This window comes from Paramormyrops kingsleyae, chromosome 11 (genome assembly GCF_048594095.1).
Source record: "Paramormyrops kingsleyae isolate MSU_618 chromosome 11, PKINGS_0.4, whole genome shotgun sequence".
In the NCBI taxonomy this organism is placed as follows: Eukaryota; Metazoa; Chordata; class Actinopteri; order Osteoglossiformes; family Mormyridae; genus Paramormyrops; species Paramormyrops kingsleyae.
In genome coordinates, this window is record NC_132807.1 from 24,598,680 (window position 1) to 24,617,638 (window position 18,959).

The 18,959-nt window shown below is 42.4% G+C and overlaps 2 protein-coding genes and 1 long non-coding RNA gene across 4 annotated transcripts in view; all 3 read left to right on the forward strand.

Moving 5' to 3' along the window:
* Positions 1 to 167: 167 nt before the first annotated feature.
* On the forward strand, positions 168 to 4,542 carry LOC140593460 (uncharacterized). Its single transcript, XR_011993861.1, has 2 exons — positions 168 to 908; positions 1,911 to 4,542. It is a non-coding gene; the product is annotated as an uncharacterized lncRNA (long non-coding RNA).
* Positions 4,543 to 5,816: 1,274 nt separating this feature from the next.
* On the forward strand, positions 5,817 to 9,866 carry LOC111848036 (transmembrane protein 80). 2 transcript variants are annotated; one of them, XM_023819733.2, is made up of 6 exons: positions 5,817 to 6,020; positions 6,592 to 6,608; positions 7,191 to 7,284; positions 7,366 to 7,458; positions 8,112 to 8,313; positions 8,529 to 9,866. In XM_023819733.2, the coding sequence occupies exons 1-6, from the start codon at positions 5,966 to 5,968 to the stop codon at positions 8,530 to 8,532; spliced, it is 465 nt and encodes a 154-aa protein (XP_023675501.1). In that variant the 5' UTR covers positions 5,817 to 5,965; the 3' UTR covers positions 8,533 to 9,866. The 2 variants fall into 2 exon arrangements, with proteins under 2 accessions (XP_023675501.1, XP_023675500.1); XM_023819732.2 differs by having other exon boundaries at positions 5,822 to 6,020; positions 8,922 to 9,866.
* Positions 9,867 to 11,854: 1,988 nt separating this feature from the next.
* eps8l2 (EPS8 signaling adaptor L2) overlaps positions 11,855 to 18,959 on the forward strand; it is a 36,209-nt gene continuing 29,104 nt past the window's right edge. Inside the window, exon 1 of the mRNA XM_023819729.2 lies at positions 11,855 to 12,179. The gene's annotated coding sequence lies outside the window, so the exon portion shown is untranslated. The remainder of the gene's footprint in view (positions 12,180 to 18,959) is intronic.

Here is an 18,959-nt window from a genome sequence, read left to right on the forward strand (position 1 = left end):
TGAGTTGTCCCAAATTGGAAATTTTTCTTCAGCCAACTGAGCAAAGTTGGTAATCCTGAGTTACAATGTGGAAATCATACACACACACTGATTTTTCCCCCATTTATATCTTCTATTTTGTGTGTTTTGCTGCAGAGTTAAACTGACTTGAGTCCTGATATAATTATGTGTGTAGGGTAGATTGTCCTCAGACCATCCCTGTAAATTTGTCATACTGTTTATGCTAATTGATTTATTATCCGTATAAAGAAATGTCATCAGTGATTAAACAATCGATAAAATTGGAAAAATCAATACCACAATCAAACTCTGATTCCAATGACATCAGTGTATCGTAGAAAAGCAGTTAATTTTACGCATGTACAGTAATGTGGTACATAGCTATAATATTCTGCATATAAAACATACCACACAAATGTATTAAAATATTTGTATATCTTCATTAGCTTTATACTCATTTGTTCTGCAGTTAAGAGGTTTGCATGGAAGAATATTTAAAATTCAGCACATATGAAAAACAACAAAGACTATGAGGGATAAAGAAAATATGCACAAGTTTAAAGAAACATAGAAAAAACACAAAAGTAGTCAAAACATATAAAAGTCCTTTTTACAGGAAAGCTCAATCAGAAAGGATTGACTCAGAATAACTATATGTAATCCAAATGTACATCACCCCCATTGCACAGTCAGAGTGGTACATCCCAGCCGCTCTCTCTCCCCCTCTCCCAGTGTCCTCCATCTCTTCTCCCTCCCTCATTCTCTGACATTTCTCCTTGAGGAAGGCGCTGAGCCCAGCCCCGCACTCCCTCCCAGCAGGCCTCATTATCCCTCTGTTATCATTTCTCCATCCAAATCCAGGTCCGAGAAGCTGCACAGCTAGGACTGAGGCAGCCAGAGGAAACACGGTAAGCGAGAATCGTTTTATTCCTGTTATCATCGTCATCTCTCTCTCTCTCTCTCTCTCGCTACCTCTGGGGGCCTGAGCCGTCTCACCCTGCTGCATCCACTGCAATGCTCTGCCCAAACGCAGGTGTAATACCATGCAGTGGGGGGATGCATATGGAGAGATGGGCTCCTTATACACAAGCACAGTCAAAATGTCTTGTTTCTTCCATTATTTATTAAATCCTCATTCTATCCTTCAGCTCTCGGGCTGAGACCTTATCCTCCCCTATACTGTCACTGCTCCTGCCCCCTCCTCTTTCTCCCTGTAATGTCCTCCATTAGCATGGCATGTGAGTCACACAGTGCCGGTGTCCCAGGCCTGCAATAGGCCCAACGCAGCCAGTCCCACATAAGGTCTCAGACTGACCCTGTATTTCCAGGCTGGCCTTGGTGTACCTGGGTACGCGTTATGTTTGGTGGAAATCGGGCCGCTTTTGCAACGATGACCACAGAGGGTGTTGATGTAGCACCTTGAAATGGGACCCCTGTGTTCTGGCTTGGTGCCCACCCTCCATGTTGTCACATTTGGTCTAGTCGGTGTGACTGTAGTCCAGTTATTACTGCGCAGGAGTGAGATCAACTAGGTGTTAGGAAAGTTGCGCTGAGTTCAGTGTCCTTCAAGGTCATGTTCTTCCTCTAGTTTTGTTCCTTCTATCTAAAACCTAGAGTAGTGTTTCCCAATCCAGTCCTCAGGGGACCCACAGACAGTCCGTGATTTTGCGCCCTCCCAGTTCCTGACCAAAATTGCAGAAATGTGGACTGTCTGGCAGGAAGCTGGGAGGGAGCAAAAACATGTACCAGCTGTGAGTCCCCAAGGACCGGATTGGGAAACACTGACCTAGAGACTAACCCTGACAAAAGCTACTTATCAGAATATTGGCAATTAAACCTGCTAATTATTTTAATGTTAACAGAAAGTATCTGTTTCTTTCTGTTTGTTTCTCCTGGGACTTGACATTCAGAGAGAACCTCCAGTCTAGGAAATAGCCCCCCTCGCCTCTGTTTTCGCATCCCATGGAGGCCAAAATGAAAAGCGGAGCAGGGGCTCCTAAAGCAGCCCCCGCTTCCAAAGAGAAACAAGGTGAAAAGGCGGAAAAGAAAGATTCAGCCACACCACGCAAAGCCAACCCCGCCCCTGCTGATCCCGCCCCAGCAGCCCCTGCTCCTGAGAAGCCCGCTGTGGATGGAACAACTGACCAGGAGGCGGCGCCAGAGGGCAGTGAGGCAAGAGAGCCCAGCACAGACTCCCTGGAGAACCTGAAGCCTTTCCTTATTGGGGGAGCAGTCATTGCTGCTGCAGCCATCCTGGTGGGGGCACTGTTGTTGGCGCGGAGGCATTGAGAGCATCCTGCTTAGTTTATTGGTTAATCGGCAAAAGCATTGCTTGCTGATTGGTTAATTTACTGGCTTATATTGATTAACTGAGGAAGAAAATGTGTGGAAGGCACCCTGCCCATTATTCCATTTACACAACTCCCGAGCAAACTTACCTATGTATATAAACAGGTATACCCACGAATCACATGCCAAACCCGATAGTCCATTTTGGCAGCATACTAACATATGTGTGGCTGTACTTTCAAATATGTTAATCCATTTGGTACGGAGTCTCTGTAAAATGAAACAAAATGATGTTGCTATGGCAACATTAAGAACAACATTTCAATGGTACAGTAAACATTCTAGAGAATTATTGTTATTTTGATCCATTTCAGTGTGGGGGCTCAGTGTGGTGGATTGTAGCATTTTGATGATTCAAGAACATCTCATATATAAAGTCATAATTAATTTGTGGCAAGAGCAGCAATAGTTGTTCTGTTCTAGTTGTAGTGATAAAATTTGTGACATTTTCTATGAGACTTAGCCAAAAAGAAACCAACTACTGAGACCTCTCATATAGGTCCACCTAGGAAATATTTACTTCTGAAGTAATTGGCCATGGTTTTAAAATTGTAAATTGTTATAAATGTCTAAATGCGAGTCCGTAAGATGAAAGCATGAGGCATCGTCTTCTTAGTAACTCCAACAGGATGTAGGGAATCAGGATGTGGGGGGTGGAGTGAAGAATCGTCTGCAAAAGGGAGGATCTTCTGCCGGGTGAGCTGCGTATCCTTATTTGAGTAGCTCTCTGTGTACTTAGAATGCTTGCTAAATTGACGCCATGTCCTCCGTTGAAGATGTAGGATGTACCCTATCATACTACTGCCCTACCTACCCCATCGCTCTATCCACAGTGATTATGATACCAATACAATTTCTTGTAACACACATCATTGGTTGACACTGGAAGCAATATAATGCTTTGAATGTTACTGAAAATATATTTAACTTTCAAGTAAACCTTTGCCACTGCTAAGTGACTAGGGAATGTGTATGTTTGTTGGGCATTAAAAGAACATCACTTCAGTGTGAATTACATAATTGATAAAAAATTATATGTATTTGTCTCATTGTCTGTGTAGATTTAATTTGTAAATTGTATAGGTAGGGAAACCCGATTTGTATATTTATTTTCTTATTTAAAGCTACACAGGCAGGATATGGTGGAGCAAAATGTCTATTATAGGTCTCTGTGGCAACTATATAGAATATCCAAAACACACTTGGCATGAAGTGTGTTTTAAGATTTGTCTCTTTTGGCTCCAAATTGTCTATTTTTGGCACCTAATTTTGCTGTTTCTGGAAACAAGCAAAAGTGTGATATTTTGGTAGCTAGAATGTGTACAATGTATGGATGCACTACTTGTAAGTATAATGTACATACTTCTATGCTAGTGATCCTAGGGTCTGTCAGAATCTCCTCTTGCACTTTTGACTTAACAGAACTCTACGGGTTTTCCGTCAGAACCATTTTCACATCTAATTGCACTGATTATTAATAATAGATGACCTTCCTGCGCACTGACATTAAACCCACAAAAAGAACACCGTCATAATCCTCTCCGTGAATGCATACAGTCCCTTAGCAGACCATATGCCGCAGTGCATAGAGCATACTCTGACACTGATTCTCTATGGAAAGTAACAAAAAAGTTTAGCTTTATTCACTTTATTGTTTTTATTCTTCTCCAGAGCGTATAAATGCAATAATTCTAGTAGGAATATACGTTTTAGCACATTATTGTGACTCAATAATGGTTATGATAATAAAAATGAAAATAACGATTATTATTATTCCCAATATAACCAGTCCTCCCCCCCCCCATACCATGGGCTTTCCCTCATGCTAAAATGTTCCTGCCAACTACTGGCATGTCAGGAGGAGAAAAAGGCTCCTCTCTGACCATTATATAATTATTTAAACAAGCCCTTTTCAGTCTGAATCTCTTTTGGGCTGAGGTGCAAATGCACAGATGCCATAAATTTGATTCACACTTATGCCTGGACATGTCTTGGTCTGGAACAAACCATCTAATGCAAGTGTAGTGATGATGTCATTAATGATGTTTCTGTATATTATGGAGCCCTGAGTTTGGCCCTCAGGATCCCATTCACATCCATTGACTACCTTGTTGTATCGACTCTAGTTATAGATTAATTTTTTTTGGTCAATGTGGTTTGATGACTGGGCTTAATAAAACAAAGTGCAAGGTATTTCTGAGTTATGGTTTTTGATTACACACAGGTAGGGTGGCCACCTAACCCATGATGATTGGTCAATGTCCTATAGTCATGCATGTGTGAATAATGTTAATGTAAAACAGCTGGATGAGACTTTCAATCAAGGAAACAAACCAGTAAAAGCACAAGAAGAACTAAACTAGTTTTAAAGTTGTGTGTAAAACCTGAAGTAGCTCATAGTGTCACTCTACACACAGGCTATATTCCAGTATTACAGTGTTTGATGGATTATTGGTGAAACCTGATTCATTACACAACCCATTCAACTCAAGGCATCAGAAAATATAAGTGTTACTGTAGTGCGGTGTGTATAGATCACTGACAGATCAATGTTGATTGCAGGCAAAGTTTCACCAGCAACAGGAAGGCACAAAGTGCTTCAGGGATCAAGGGAATTCTCCTGTCTACTCATACTTGGCGGGGTTCCTGATACACATGTGAGCACTAATTCATTGCCAATAGCCTCAGAGGCTGAAATGACATTTGGCTGCAAGAGACTTATATGAAGCATTTCAATCCAGTGCCAATGCATTCAATGCCATAATAATACCCTCTAACTACCTTTAGTTTGTGAATTAACATTTTGAAAAACATGTTGCTATCTGACATTAATAAGGTACTCACGATGCTAATTTTGTTTTTGTTCCATTCATGCACTTTCAGTTTGGAATATCAGTAACAAGACACCTTGTTTTCTGAATTTTCCTTGAAGATGACGGTTTTGATCTGTGGGATCACAAAAGCAGAGAACAAGGGAAGGGACTTTGGTGTCTGTAACTGGATTATGTGACAAATTACCTTTGACCTGAGGGGTGGGAAGAGGGGGACACCAGCATAAGTGGTTGATTTGCTAAATTGGTGTCCCCTCAGAGTATGCTGCCCTAGGCAATTGCCCTGAGAGGGAGGCCATTCCATCATAATAGGAATTTAGCTATTTTCCCCAGGTAGGCCTACATATTTTACAATATTCCCAAATTTTCAAAATCTTAATATTCTTTAAATGAAATGAATAACAACACAAAAAAAACAAACCTGTTCATCTTTTATTTTATGTAAATATTGGGTGAAGAAACATGACCATCTGTTCCACACGTTACGGCTGGATGAACATTTTGTATATTCTCTTTATCTCACGAATAGATATGAATCCGATATTACGAGAGGTCAGAGGTTTAATATTTGTAATAAATGATGACACTCTTCTGAATACTCTGAATACAGTCCTGGTATTATGTTAACAAGTGAAATTCAGCTTCACTTTTGCTGACAAATTTGAAAACTAATAAAACAACCTAAACGATATTCGTAACTATTTATGTTGAGAATTATTTAATACCGCGGAATATAGCTTTAATACTTCTCTGTGTCGAAAGACAGTGTGAGTATTTGTGAATGGATGCCTCATCCAGATACTGAGAATGTCTGTTTCAAGATGGCGGCCATTAGGTCTGGTACGTGGACGCGTTGCTATAGATACGAATCCATATTTTGTAAAGAAAGCTTAAAATGTATGCAGTGTAGTATCAAATGCAGTATCAGATTTAGCGGCTGCAAAGTGCATTTGAAATATTACATGCAGTTACTCAGAACTAGGCATTAAATTCCGTGCGCGATTTAATTAAAATTGGAAGTAGTTATTTGGCTAACAACATAGCCCAGAGTTGGCGGATGCATTGCTATGTGGTGTACAAACAATATTCCTATAAATCTTAATTTTACCCTTTGTTTTGTGAGTCGATGTTGGAACACGCTGCTTATATAAATAAAGCAGATTTGATGTTCATGCGAACGCAGATATTATGACTTGCTATCTAACGTTATAGTGTTTAGCTGCGAAAACGCTATGCTAACACTGTAACAACTCCACTGTTTCATTAATAATTTATTTCAGACGTAATGAAGTTGATCAATAACGTGGGCATTCAGTCAACATCACAGGAAATTCTTCTTGTGATTCATTTAGTTGTTAGTTTGTGGATTGCAGCGTTTACCATGCCAACCTGTTTTCTCCTACCTTTCCAGGAAGAACTGCGACTGTAGTATCCTTTAGGTCAATCGCATGGATTCTTTTTAGTTCTTTATTCACGTCATTTAATTCGAATCAATGGAAAATGGAATCAAGCCTCCCACAATTTGAGAAAAATAATTGTCCGAAATAAGTACCTGATTATTAAAGAATTATATTGAAAGTAAAATATGGAAGTTATATCTCAAAAGCCTAAGCAGAGACTTGTTGAATACGCGGGAAAAAAAAGATCAGTATAGACACTCAGTCAAAGAAGTATTTTTCCCCAGCACGATTAATAGAAAAATAGTCCAACCAGGTAGGAAATAGGATACCGACAGCAGTGGACGTGGTCACGGCTGCTCTGGCTGTGAGGAGAGTTAAAGCTAACTGCAGTGGCAGTATAGCAGTCACTGAAGCCACTTTGGAGCACAGCAGGAAAGAAGATACGGGCTGCAGGAAGCTGTTTATGTAGTCAGTAAACTTTAACAGCTTTAATTTGGACAGTGTTATGTAAACAGCTTGATGTGTAAATGTGTATGGAAACAAACAGGTGCATGCCTTATGCACATTTTCACCATGTCTCCAGTGTTAAGAGTCTTTACTACTATCCCAGCTATCCTCAGTGTCCCTGCAACTGCTCCTTTACCTCTCAGCTGTTTACTCCCTCTTCTACTTCCTGGGCACGCTCAGCATGATTATCTACAAGAGTGAGTAAGATGGGAAGGGGGTACTCTGCTACTCCGTGTGTGCCAGATGGGTGTACTGTAGTAACATGTCATCTGTCCCAGGCCAGGCACTGAGCTACCCAGGCAAGATTTTACTTCTAGATGTGTGTCTGCTGCTCCTCATGGCTGTGCTGGAGACCCTCCGACTGTACTGGGGTGAGGCCTGGGGCATCATGGGAGGGGGAGACGTGGGAGGGCTGTCTGAACCAGGCCAGAATGAGACTCCTTTAAGATTTTAATGCTGTCAATTTTTAAAACCTTTCAAAGATTTATTTGATTGGTGAATCCACTGACTCTGTTTCTGGTGCTGAAATATCAGCCTGTCAACCTCAAATGCAGGAATCCATCGACTTGCATCCGTGAGTCAATTTGGGCATATCTTGATAGTTAAAGGGCAAGACATTAAGTACAGTGCTGTAATATAAACACTGTAATATACTCACCATATTTACATAATTTTCACATAATGATGTAAATATAAAAGCACAATGCTTTATAAAAAACAAAAGATACACCCTCTAATATCCTACTGTGTTTAGGAGTCTCTCGATCCGTGTATATTATTTACTTTCGGACGTTAACCTCGGATGTAAATGCAACTGGACTGGAAGTCGACTGATACCTGTATATCAGAGTAAATCCAAAATCAACAAATATAAGCAAAATATGAAAAACTGTACATTACTAGCAGTTAATTATGCTATATATTATTACAGGAATAACATACTGTGATTCTGTGGTGTTCCTCCATACTTTCCTGCGTTCTGCATTTTCACTCTTTGCCATTTTTCCCATCTTCACCCTCGCAGGTGTGAGAGGTAACTTGCAGGAGAGTGAGCGCTGTGTGGGGTTCAGTCTTGCCCTGACTCTGGCCACCACACTGTTTGCCGTCTACTTCCTGCTGTGGCAGGCTTACGTCTTGCAAGCAGACATCATCATTGGCGCCGTGCTGCTGGTCCTCTACGGGCTGTCCGGTGCCCTGGGGCTCGTCACCCTGGCCCGATTCATGAGGTCAGACCACCATATAGAGGGCTGGACTTCAAAATTCCAAAGAAAGAAGTTTGTGGGACAAACTGGCGCTGTGTTTTATTAATGAAACATTCAGTGGTTTTGCATGAGCAGCTGGCACTAACTCTTTAGTAATAATAAAATGATAAATAATTGATATTTCTGTTGATCCCCATGGGGAAATTCTCTTCATGCCTCCCCCAACTTGCTCTCTATAGGTAAGAGCAAGCTGGCAGTGAAATGCAGCCACCGGGTGATCTGCCAGGGAGGTGGGGGTTAAAGGCCATGCTCGAGTACCCGCCTACGTGCCAAGGCCGGGCTTCAGCTGGTGACAGGCACAGAGGAGCAACACGCTGCCCCCCAGAAAAACATAGCATACAGAAAATAAACCATCACATGGATAAATAATTAAAATTAAATACATGGATGGATGGATGGATAGATCATTATAATGAATCTGACGACGTGCTGTGATGCATGCAAAGTGATATCAGAATGCGTGTAACCTTATTACTTTACAGTATGACGCAACAGATGAATGCAGCCCTCAGTGAAGAACTTTCTTTGGTCTGGTATTACAGCATGTCACAATGCTCTCTTGTGTCTTACAGTTCCTACTCATGAGAGGTTTGTGTCTGCATTCTTCCCCTGTGCCTTTTGAACGCTGCCTATGGAACGTCTGCTCCGGCTTCCCATCCATAAAACAAGCTGAAGGAGATCTGCTGTGTGCCAGGAGGTCATTAACCTCAGGATAGACCCTGATCATAAGCACCACTGACAGGTCGGTTAGTCTGTAGAACCATGAGTGTGAAGAGATGCAGAAATTAAGGGCTTTTGTCATTTTGAGCATTCAAATACCTTATATTGTTAGTGGCACAACAAATGGCCTTGTCAGTTCTTATTGATCATGTTCTCTATGTGTATTTGTATCGTTCTGTATAAGGGCTTCTGTGATCCTTCCTTAGCCTTTGTGGGGGACAAGAGACTAGATATAGAGTCGGGAACTTCTGTGCATTTATTAATAGAAAAGCGTCATTAAAAATCCGACTGCTGGCCCTTTGAATCATACAATGTCAGAAGTAAGGCTCTATTTCTCTTTGGTGCTCTGACTGCCTGTTCTGCTGGATAAAAAATTAGTTAAATCCTGCAGTTATTGTTGTTTGTGCTCTTTCCCAGAGATTTTTTTTTTATTTTAAGTAACGAACCCATTAAAACGAACGCTATTGTGTTAAATATTTATTTGGAAGCTTTCATTGCATTTTCTACTTTTTTGAGTTTCATGAAACAAAAATGCTAAGCACAGGTCAACTTGAAGAGGATATTGCTTGTATAATTGTTGTCTTAGCCAGTATTGTCCACTAGAGGGAAGACTTGGAATGTAAATCAATCAAGATTTTAGTATTTGTGTTCATTTCCTGTAATGTTTTTCGTAGTTATTTTTTAACGTTATGAAAACACTATTCGAATCCCAATATTGCAGGTCAAATTCAGTGGCCTAGATTTTAAGATGATTTTCGCGGTGCATAATAAATATAGTGAATTAAAAAATAATAAAACATTTACAATGGTTTTACTTAAAAAGGAGGACACTTCACTACATGTTAAATTGATCTAAAACCACCCGACAAGTACCCAAACAGTACCCATATAATCAGAAAACACGTTGCAGTTGCATGGTGGGAAATATTATTCAACGAGTCACCCTAAATAGAGTTATACCCGACTTTACTCAGTTTTTGTAGTTGTTACCACTTGATTTGAGAGTTGTTTTCCATCCATCCATCCATTTTCCAAACCGCTTATCCTTCTGCGTTGCGGGGGTCCCAGGAGTACCATAACAACTTAATGTAATCAGTGCCATGACGCATCTCTGCGGTTGTGCTTACAAAAATATCGCGACATTCTATTCGAAATAGACCGGAGAATTCTGAAACAGAGGAGCAGGCCAGATGAACTAGACTAACTTCATATCATCTAGATTTTTTTGGCCATTGCGTAATAGCATGACTCGGTGACGTACTGTGACTATACTCACTGCCATGTAAGACGAGATCAGTTACAGTTTCAACATAGGCTAATTCGGTCATTTATTACTAGAAATACTGATATGAAACAACACAGGTACCAAATAGATACAGATACCCAATAGATACTTTTTAGAGCTAACAGGGTAGGAAACAAAATAGCTTTAGGCTTAAGCACTATTAGGACATTAAGTTGATTCAACATTACAATTGGACACTTGAATTGTTGTCTATAATTGCCAGAGAAAGAGGTGAACTGTGGAATGTAAATGTCATGGAAGATAATATTCCTTCACAGAGTCATGCTAAATGTTTATTATTAAATTGTGCAGCAAAGCATATTCAGAATGGAAATCAAATAGTGTCAAAGATTATGTGCTTCAGGCTGGTAAAGTTCATGTTCAATACTCTTATCACATTCTTACAAAGTTGCATTCTTTCCAAAACCCCCAGATTCCAAGCTCATGTAACACATCTCAGTACTGTGACAGCTTGGGTTAATTATCAGCCATTGGGGCCTGGTTATTGCAGGTTTCCAAGGTCTCCCTGAAACACATTAATGTTGCATAGGTACAATGTCCTGGGACAGATGTGGACCCACACAGCTCTGTGTTCTTGGGTCAAGGCTTTCTGGAGTGTTTGCGTTCATCGGCAGCTCACAAGCCACTGAGAATCTGCTCTTCTAATACTCCCTAATACTCCCTCATACTCAACCTAAGAGAAGCTAAGATTCAATGAGTCAGGCTCTACTTTATAACTTGAAAAAGCAGTAGCTAGGCTATTCTGATCTCCATTCGTAGACCAGGAGGAATATTGAGGCTGTCTCCTTGAGTCCCCCATAACATACTACATCCAAAAAGACATATATTGTGTTAAATGTGGGTTACAGATTAACAACCAAAACTGGCACAATTCTGTTATTGTTAACTGTCCTAAAACAATGTCTGACTACACAACCCATCCAGAGGGTGTTGTGGTGCTCTTTGATTTAGACTTGAATAGAATTTTTAGTAGGCCTATAATTATATTGATGGCATTTAATCAGATGCCAACCTGTTCAGAGTTATTGCTGGCCTTTGCTCAGTCTTACAAGAGGCCCTTGTAGATTAAGCTGGAATTTGCACTTAGGGACAGCATTTTATTAAGATCATGCATTTGATGATTTCCACACCTCAATCCCTGCACTGTGACCCCCACAGTTCATTCCTACCCAGTTGGCAGAGCACGGTGTCAACTACACAAAGGTGAAACGCTGGAAACATATACCGTCATTATCGCATTGCACATTAAATAGCATAATAGTTTGGCGAAGTTCCCAAGATGCTTGAAGCATGCCTGTGATGATTGCTGTTTTTTCAAACGACAATTAAACACAAAATGGGTGTAAACCACTCGGAGTTAAACGTGTCATTGCCGTCATTCAACTGTGCCGTATGTCAGCTCGAGTCGAAGCTCCTCCCCTTTCGCTTCGCAGGTAAATTTATCTAGTCACCTGTCACCCCCCCCCCCCCCCTCCTGAATAGTCGGTCGGCAAGCACCATCCGACAACAAAAAGTCTGTAGCAACGCGCTCCACCTATAATGTGTTTACATTGTTCCCCGATGTGACTTGAATTCGCTCCCATTCGAGGAAAAGTCACTAGAAGTCCAGTATTCCCAACTCAAGTGACAAAGTTCAGACTGACGCCTGGAAACAGACCATTTGTTGCCTGGGGGCTGAAATGACACGTTGAGGCGCCTGTCAGCCTTCAGAAACTGGGGACAAAGTATATACCCACATTTATATTTTTACATCGATATCCAAGCAGCTATTCAAGACAGGATCCCGTTTCTGGATCTCAGACAGGTGAGTGCGCTCTGATTCAAAGTCTAGTTACTAAGGCTTTAAGTAGTAATTCTCAGTGAGTAATTCACGGTGAACCAAACACAAACGAATAGCCTAAACTTCGTAAGAGAAACTGAATAGCCTATGTAGTTTTACAGCTGTTAAAGTAGCTTAACAACGTAAATTAAGTGGCGTTTCTTTATTGACGACGACACTGCGTAGCATCGAAATATGGCAGAGATAAGTAAAGCTAAATTTTTAGCTTCATACTGTAAATCAGGGACCAGTTGAACATGTGGCATGAGAATTTTCCGTGCAAACTCGTTCTTCCACATTTTCATCAGTGTAAGTATTACCCCCGGCGGGTTTCGCCGCCTGCGCCTCGCAGTACTATAATAACTCTTCCTGATCTAAAGGCGTTTCCAAACGGCGACAACGCCGGAAAGCGTCTGCTTTTAAACGAATTATTATACAGCAATTAAAAAAAAATAAACCCAGAAGAGGCAGAATAGAAACGCACTGATGGTAGAAACAATTATTTCTGCAAATATGATCCGTTCAGGCAAATAATACGTAAATCCCCATATGCCCGGTTAATTAAATAATGCTTAAGCAATGACAGTGTGAAATACTCCCGAGTTAATCAGTGTATGAAGACCGAAAGCGATATGTCCCCAAAGCTGCTGCGTTTAGGTTTAAACAGCCCCCCCCCCATGCATTTGTGCCACAGCAAAGCCACTTGAGCCGCCTGTAAAAGTTGCATGGCTCCCGGATCATGTGTCCGGACGTCCAGCTGAACAGTGTTCTCACCGGGGGGCTGGATTTTGGATAAACCCCTATGAGCGTCTTGCTATAAGGAATGTTTTTATGGGCCGCCTTATAGCGTACAACGCAACTCCCTGGGCCATATCTCACAGAGGGGATCCTAACTTGTGTGCCCTAGCGACAAAAACGCATAGTAGGGATGCGTGTTAAACCTTTATAAATGCTTTATGATTACCTTCGTTGCTGTGGTAGTAACACCAAAGAACGTGTTAGTTGTCGTACACTTTTACACTGACCCATTAGCAATACATCTGTCTGAGGTACACAGCGCCCCATGCACTATTACCCTTGCACTAGTAGTACAATTTGAATGAAATTTAAGAATAAGCCATACAGGTATATGTCATATAGACCCACTTGCAGGTAAACGTCTAGCAGTAAGCTTCTTATTAAGGGCCCCAGTGCAAGATTTTTTTTCTTCTTGCATTATAAATGTTCTTAAATGCTTCATATAAAGCCAAAATCAGACATACAAAGAAACAACCAGCAAAGCCTCTGACCCTTAAAGTTTAAATGTTATAGATGTACCATGTATATTTGAGAAATATCCTGAAGCTATCCAATATGGACTTTTATAGTTTTTAACACTGAACGAGACAGACTTGCCAGCCAGGTAAAGGGTATATACTGTATATCATTTGGTTTCCGGTGTTTCATAACGTAATGTAATGTACTTCGGTAATTTAAACTAATAGATCAATGGCCTCCTGATCCTCCACGTTACGGACCCCACTGACCCTCTTTGGGCCCCCTGTTACTGTGGGGCCCCTGTTTCTGTGGGACCCCTGTTTCTGTGGGCCCCCTGTTACTGTGGGACCCCTGTTTCTGTGGGCCCCCTGTTACTGTGGGGCCCCTGTTTCTGTGGGCCCCCTGTTACTGTGGGGCCCCTCTTTCTGTGGGCCCCAGCACGGCTGCATTGCCTGTAATTCCTCCAGCGCTGGCTAGCCTGTCAGTCCTGCTTTTCACTAATGACTGTCGCAAAAATCTGTCACGGAAGTGACGGTGGAGGAATGGAATGACCCGCAGAAGCGTGCCAAATCTGCCCTAGCTACGTGTTCATTCGCCAGCTCAGCAGGGGGCCGACGTGTTCGGGCTGTGGCCGTACAAAAGGGCCGGACATACCTCAGACACCAAGGACAGGGGCACCTTGTTCGAACGAAGTCTGTATGTCTCGCGTCGGCTAGCATGGCTTGGCAGGACATCATCGGCCTGTCAGTTTATGGGCTCCAGTGTTTCATATGTTGTTCAGACATTTAAAACAAGGTACCATAATAAGCTGGATTAATTAGAACAGCCGCAGCCAGGGGGCAGGAGGTAGCGGATTGGCTGAGGGCTGCCTGTGACATTTACCTGCTGTGATGCTTCCTCATTTCTTCTGAGTCGTCACTATTCCAGCACTTACCCACCCCTGCTTATATGAACTGACCTGCAATGAACACTTGCAAAGTAAACCAAGTAGTTAAGGTATGACTGACCCCATTCCTAAGGGAGATGTTTATTGTACGCTTGCACTGTCCACTCAGGCACTACATGCACAAAATTAGTCAATATTCTTTATGTAACACAATTTAAATATATTGAGAAGATTGCTAATTGACAGGTAATGTATTTATTATATACATGAATGTTTGTAGATAAAAATGGCAATTTTTGTGCAAATATAAGCTAAGGTAAGCTCCCGATAGAGCTTAGATTGTGGTGCGTAAGTTCATTAGAGGAGTGGCGGCTGACTGGTCGACAGAAATACTATTGAATCCAGGCTGCAATTGATTCCCACTCCCTGGCCAATATTTGCATCGGAATGCACAGGTCGGCAAACTCTTTCGGATGCATAGGCCCTTGTCTTTGTGTTACTGATGAAATTTGACCCTTTGGGAAAATAGCTGTGGAGGTGCAGCATTTCGAATGGGGTCGTCCCCGGAGTTTGGTCTTCATTGCATGCGGATTTCCTGAAAGGTCCGCTGACTCGTTAGTCGCGAAGCCGCGTCCGTGTTGGTAGAATGTGCCGTCCCCTCTGTAGGTCTGCGAACGCGTGGCGCCCCTGTGCAGATGCGCAGTCGGAGGCCGTGCAGCCCCACGAACGCACCTTCGCAGATGGCTTTGCTGCGAGCCAGCAGGGGTGAGTCCTGCTGCATTTGGCTGCTGCTCAGTGGCACGGGGGCTGCGTTCCCCCATCAGACTGCGCACACTGGACAGGACTGCGACTGCACCCTATGGGCAGGGCAGGAGGATAGACAATAAGACCTTGTGCCTGCTGAAGGCTGGAGCCAAGCTAGGCTTTCTGGAATCTTCTTTCCAGGTTGTCGCTTCATCTCCACAGGTGGGCTTTTCCATGGCTCTCAGCTATTTTCCATCGGACCCACTGAGCTGGAGTCCCAGGCTGCTGACCTTGGTTGAAGAACATTATAAGTCATTTTCTATTTCCTTAGTGTATGTCTTCAAGGAACACTTCAGAAATGACACGGTAGCTCAGTTAGTAGCAAGGTAACCATGAGGTTACAGTGAGGTTTCTATATATTTCGCTATAATCCAGTTACCCAAAGTAGCTAAATACATGATAAACTAAAAGATTATGCTGCACGTAAACTTTACAATTTCATTCAAAACAAGAGAATATTTTGTAAAAATGGATGTGTAAATTAACTGGTACTAAGAATATCTCAACAAGCCAGTCTCCAGTCCTGTGCAAATTGGGCTCTAGTTAATGTTCCACAGTGTGAATCCAGGTTTTGGATTCACACTGGACAGGACCAGCTAGTCGAAAATGAATGCAGTGGAGATCCTGCTGAATGCAGTGCTGGTCTGCAAATTACTTTAAAACATGCACACTGCATGTGATGTTGCTTAGTATTCAGTTACGGGTTAAAGCCACGTCTGAAATACTAGATCGTCGCCATACCAGCACTGGGACACACCAACCGCACAAAACACTTTGCAGCTAGCGAAGGCGACATGCAGGAAGCATCACACCCATCATACCTACAATGATCCAGGTGTGACACTCCACCCACGGTGTCGGGGAGCATGTACCTGCCACATTTTTGCTGATGCATAGTAGCTTAACATAAATCAGACTGGAATGCGATGACATCATTTTACGTAAAAGCCCAACCCTTGTACTTGTCGTATGTTCTTTGTGTACATAATTTTCCAGTTTACTCAATAACTGTTTTCTAAACAGCCAATAGAGTTATGAAAATATAAGTTAGGTAACATTCAGGAATATATAAAATAAATCATATTTTAAATGAATTGCTGCAGTGGTCTGATGTCATTGGGCCCAAATGGGTAATAAGAGATTTTAATTAATTTAATCTCCCATGAATACCTTAGCAGTGTAATGTGTGGACGTAAGCCCAGCTCATTTTGAGCTACGCAACGTGAATAGCAGAGATGGTTGTTTTCAGTATTTATTTCCCGATGTAATAAATTTAATTTGAGGGAACTGCAGAAAAGCCCCAAGCGTAGCTCCTATGCTTACGAGTCATGCGATATCGCAGGGAGTCAGCAGTCGCCCAGAGGTCTGATAATTAAATGATCCTTTTCAGGGATAGGAAAGGAACAGGGTAGGAAAGAGGGAAAATAAAGGAACAATAAATAAAAAAGAGAGAAAGGATCAAAGTCTAAATGCAGCTTGCTGTTTAGGAAAAAATAGATCTGGCATAGAATAGATCACCTCCCCCCCCGCCCCGACACACACACAATAAACACATTTTACTGACATATGAAGCCTATCATATGAAGCAGAGATAAGGAGAAGAGTTGGTTCAGATTTGATGTCTTCCTATTGGTGTGGTGGAGCTCCTGTGACTTATTATAATCTATAGTAGTCCTACAACCACCAAATAAAATACTGAGCTATTGTTTTTAAAGGTATACTAGATCAGCCTTTTTTGGGCTGTAGTAAGGATTTGGTTGATGATTTACCTGCCCCCTGTTGTCAAATCCAGTGATGTTTTGCAGGATTTCCTTCTATAAAAAGCCGTATTCTTATGATTGTTTTCTGAGGTGCAGCCACTGGATATAGAAAGCAAGAAAGATCAGACATGATAGTTACATTTGTTTTATTTTGCCCCAATAGTTGTGGTTTTCTGCACACACCATATACAAATAATTATGACATCTTTTGTTTTATCAACACACTGATTGGTTAGTTTAGTATCAATGAAAGTGTTTTGTGTGTGTGTATGATACTACTCAATAAGTTTATGTGCTTTGTAGGACAATTTTGGACAATTTCTGTGTGAGCGTTCTGTGTGTCACAGAAGTCAGTGTACAGTGAGTGCTCAGTTTGTGTCAGCGGTCGGTGTCACGCTGGAGTCAGCCTGGTCAGTGCTGATCTGGGGTCAGTAAGTCACACAGGGGCGTTTGCATAAGCAAATCAGCAATCTGCCAGGGCTAGATTTTTCCTAACTGTTTGTCAACTATACACAGACACAAATTTGTGTTATTTTAAAAGTCAGTATTTCTATTAATATCCTTAGCAGCATTCATGTAATGTATTATTCTTAACATCAGTTTCAGCTGTCTGATTTCGGAAACTTGGTTCAGGTAAAAAACAAAAGGGATGCACCTTTGTGTCACTTTTTCGGAACCCTCTTTAGTACGGAGTTAGCTGTGTGGCCAGGCGTAGCTAAACACCAAATCAGGGTAGCTAAACACCAAATCAGGGTAGCTAAACACCAAATCAGGGTAGCTAAACACCAAATCAGGGTTTATCTAGCATGGAAAAGCTGCAGAGGAAACGGAGAGATTTATCGCCTCTTCTTCTCGGTCATTCTTGCTTGAGCGGACAGGTGCAGCCTCGGCGAGCAAACATCTGCAGCGTCTACATGGACCATGGCTGCGAGGCAACGAACAACCCAGGATGGGGTGCCAACCCATCACAGAGTGTGAACTCTCACACCATTCGCACCCGTGACTCTAATTAACCTCAGCATGCTTTTGGAATGTGGGTGGAATCTGGAAACCAGGAAACCCCCCCCCCCCCACCCTTCGCTCGGCACGGGTGTGCTTTCCCCTCCCTGCCGTTCAGCTTTATCTGTGTGACAGTCGGTCCGTAGCCCCACGTTTCTGCTATGGCAGCACGGCGCATCCTTTCGAGCCGCCCGCGGGGGTGGGGCAGGACGCAGGCGTGAGTTTCGGGAGGGGGCACAGAGGTGCCGTCCTCCAGGTGCTGAGGATGCCCAGGTGCCGCTGCTTAAATGGGGAGCATGCAAAGCGAAAGCAATTCCAAGGGCCAACTAAGCAAATGTCCCGTGTGGTAGGATGCGGTTTCGTGGGCTATTACACAAACCTGAGAGGCCAGGGATGACTTTTACGTCCCCAGTGTTAGATTTCTGCGCAGTGACAGCGACTGAGTTCTCTGCAGCCTCTGTAGCTTGCAGTGATGTCACTCGTGGATGACGATGTAATGATTTAGGGGCGGCTGTCTGTGTGATTCTCAAATAAAGTAATATATCATCATCATACCCTACAGGCAATTTAGAGATGCCAATTAACCTAAATGTGTTTGAAAGGGAACCGGAGTACTATACCTGGAGGAAACCCTTGTGACATTGGGGGACATGCAGATGTTGGCAGTTGGCAGCAGAGTGTGCCAGTTTGTTATGATATCACCCACATTGTATGGATGATGTATTTTAGTAGCGTTTGATTAACAGAGCCAGGGATCAGTGTCTCTCATCATGGGAAATGACAAGTCCCGGCCCTAGTATCACCTGCCTGAAACCTGGACTTGGGCCAGTGCAGAAAACAACAGAAAATAAAGACGAATGGAGAGATAAGAGAATACAGTGGAAATTGTTCTTTTGTTCATGCTCTGGACATTAAATGCAGCTGCCTGTCTGGATGGCTGTAAAACCCATTGGCCGTATTGTGAATGGCAGAGCCATTGGACTGGGGGTTGGGTCCAGACCCGTGGTATTGTGTGCCAAATAAGAACGGCCCGCGCCCAGACAGAGAGTGCAGCCTGGG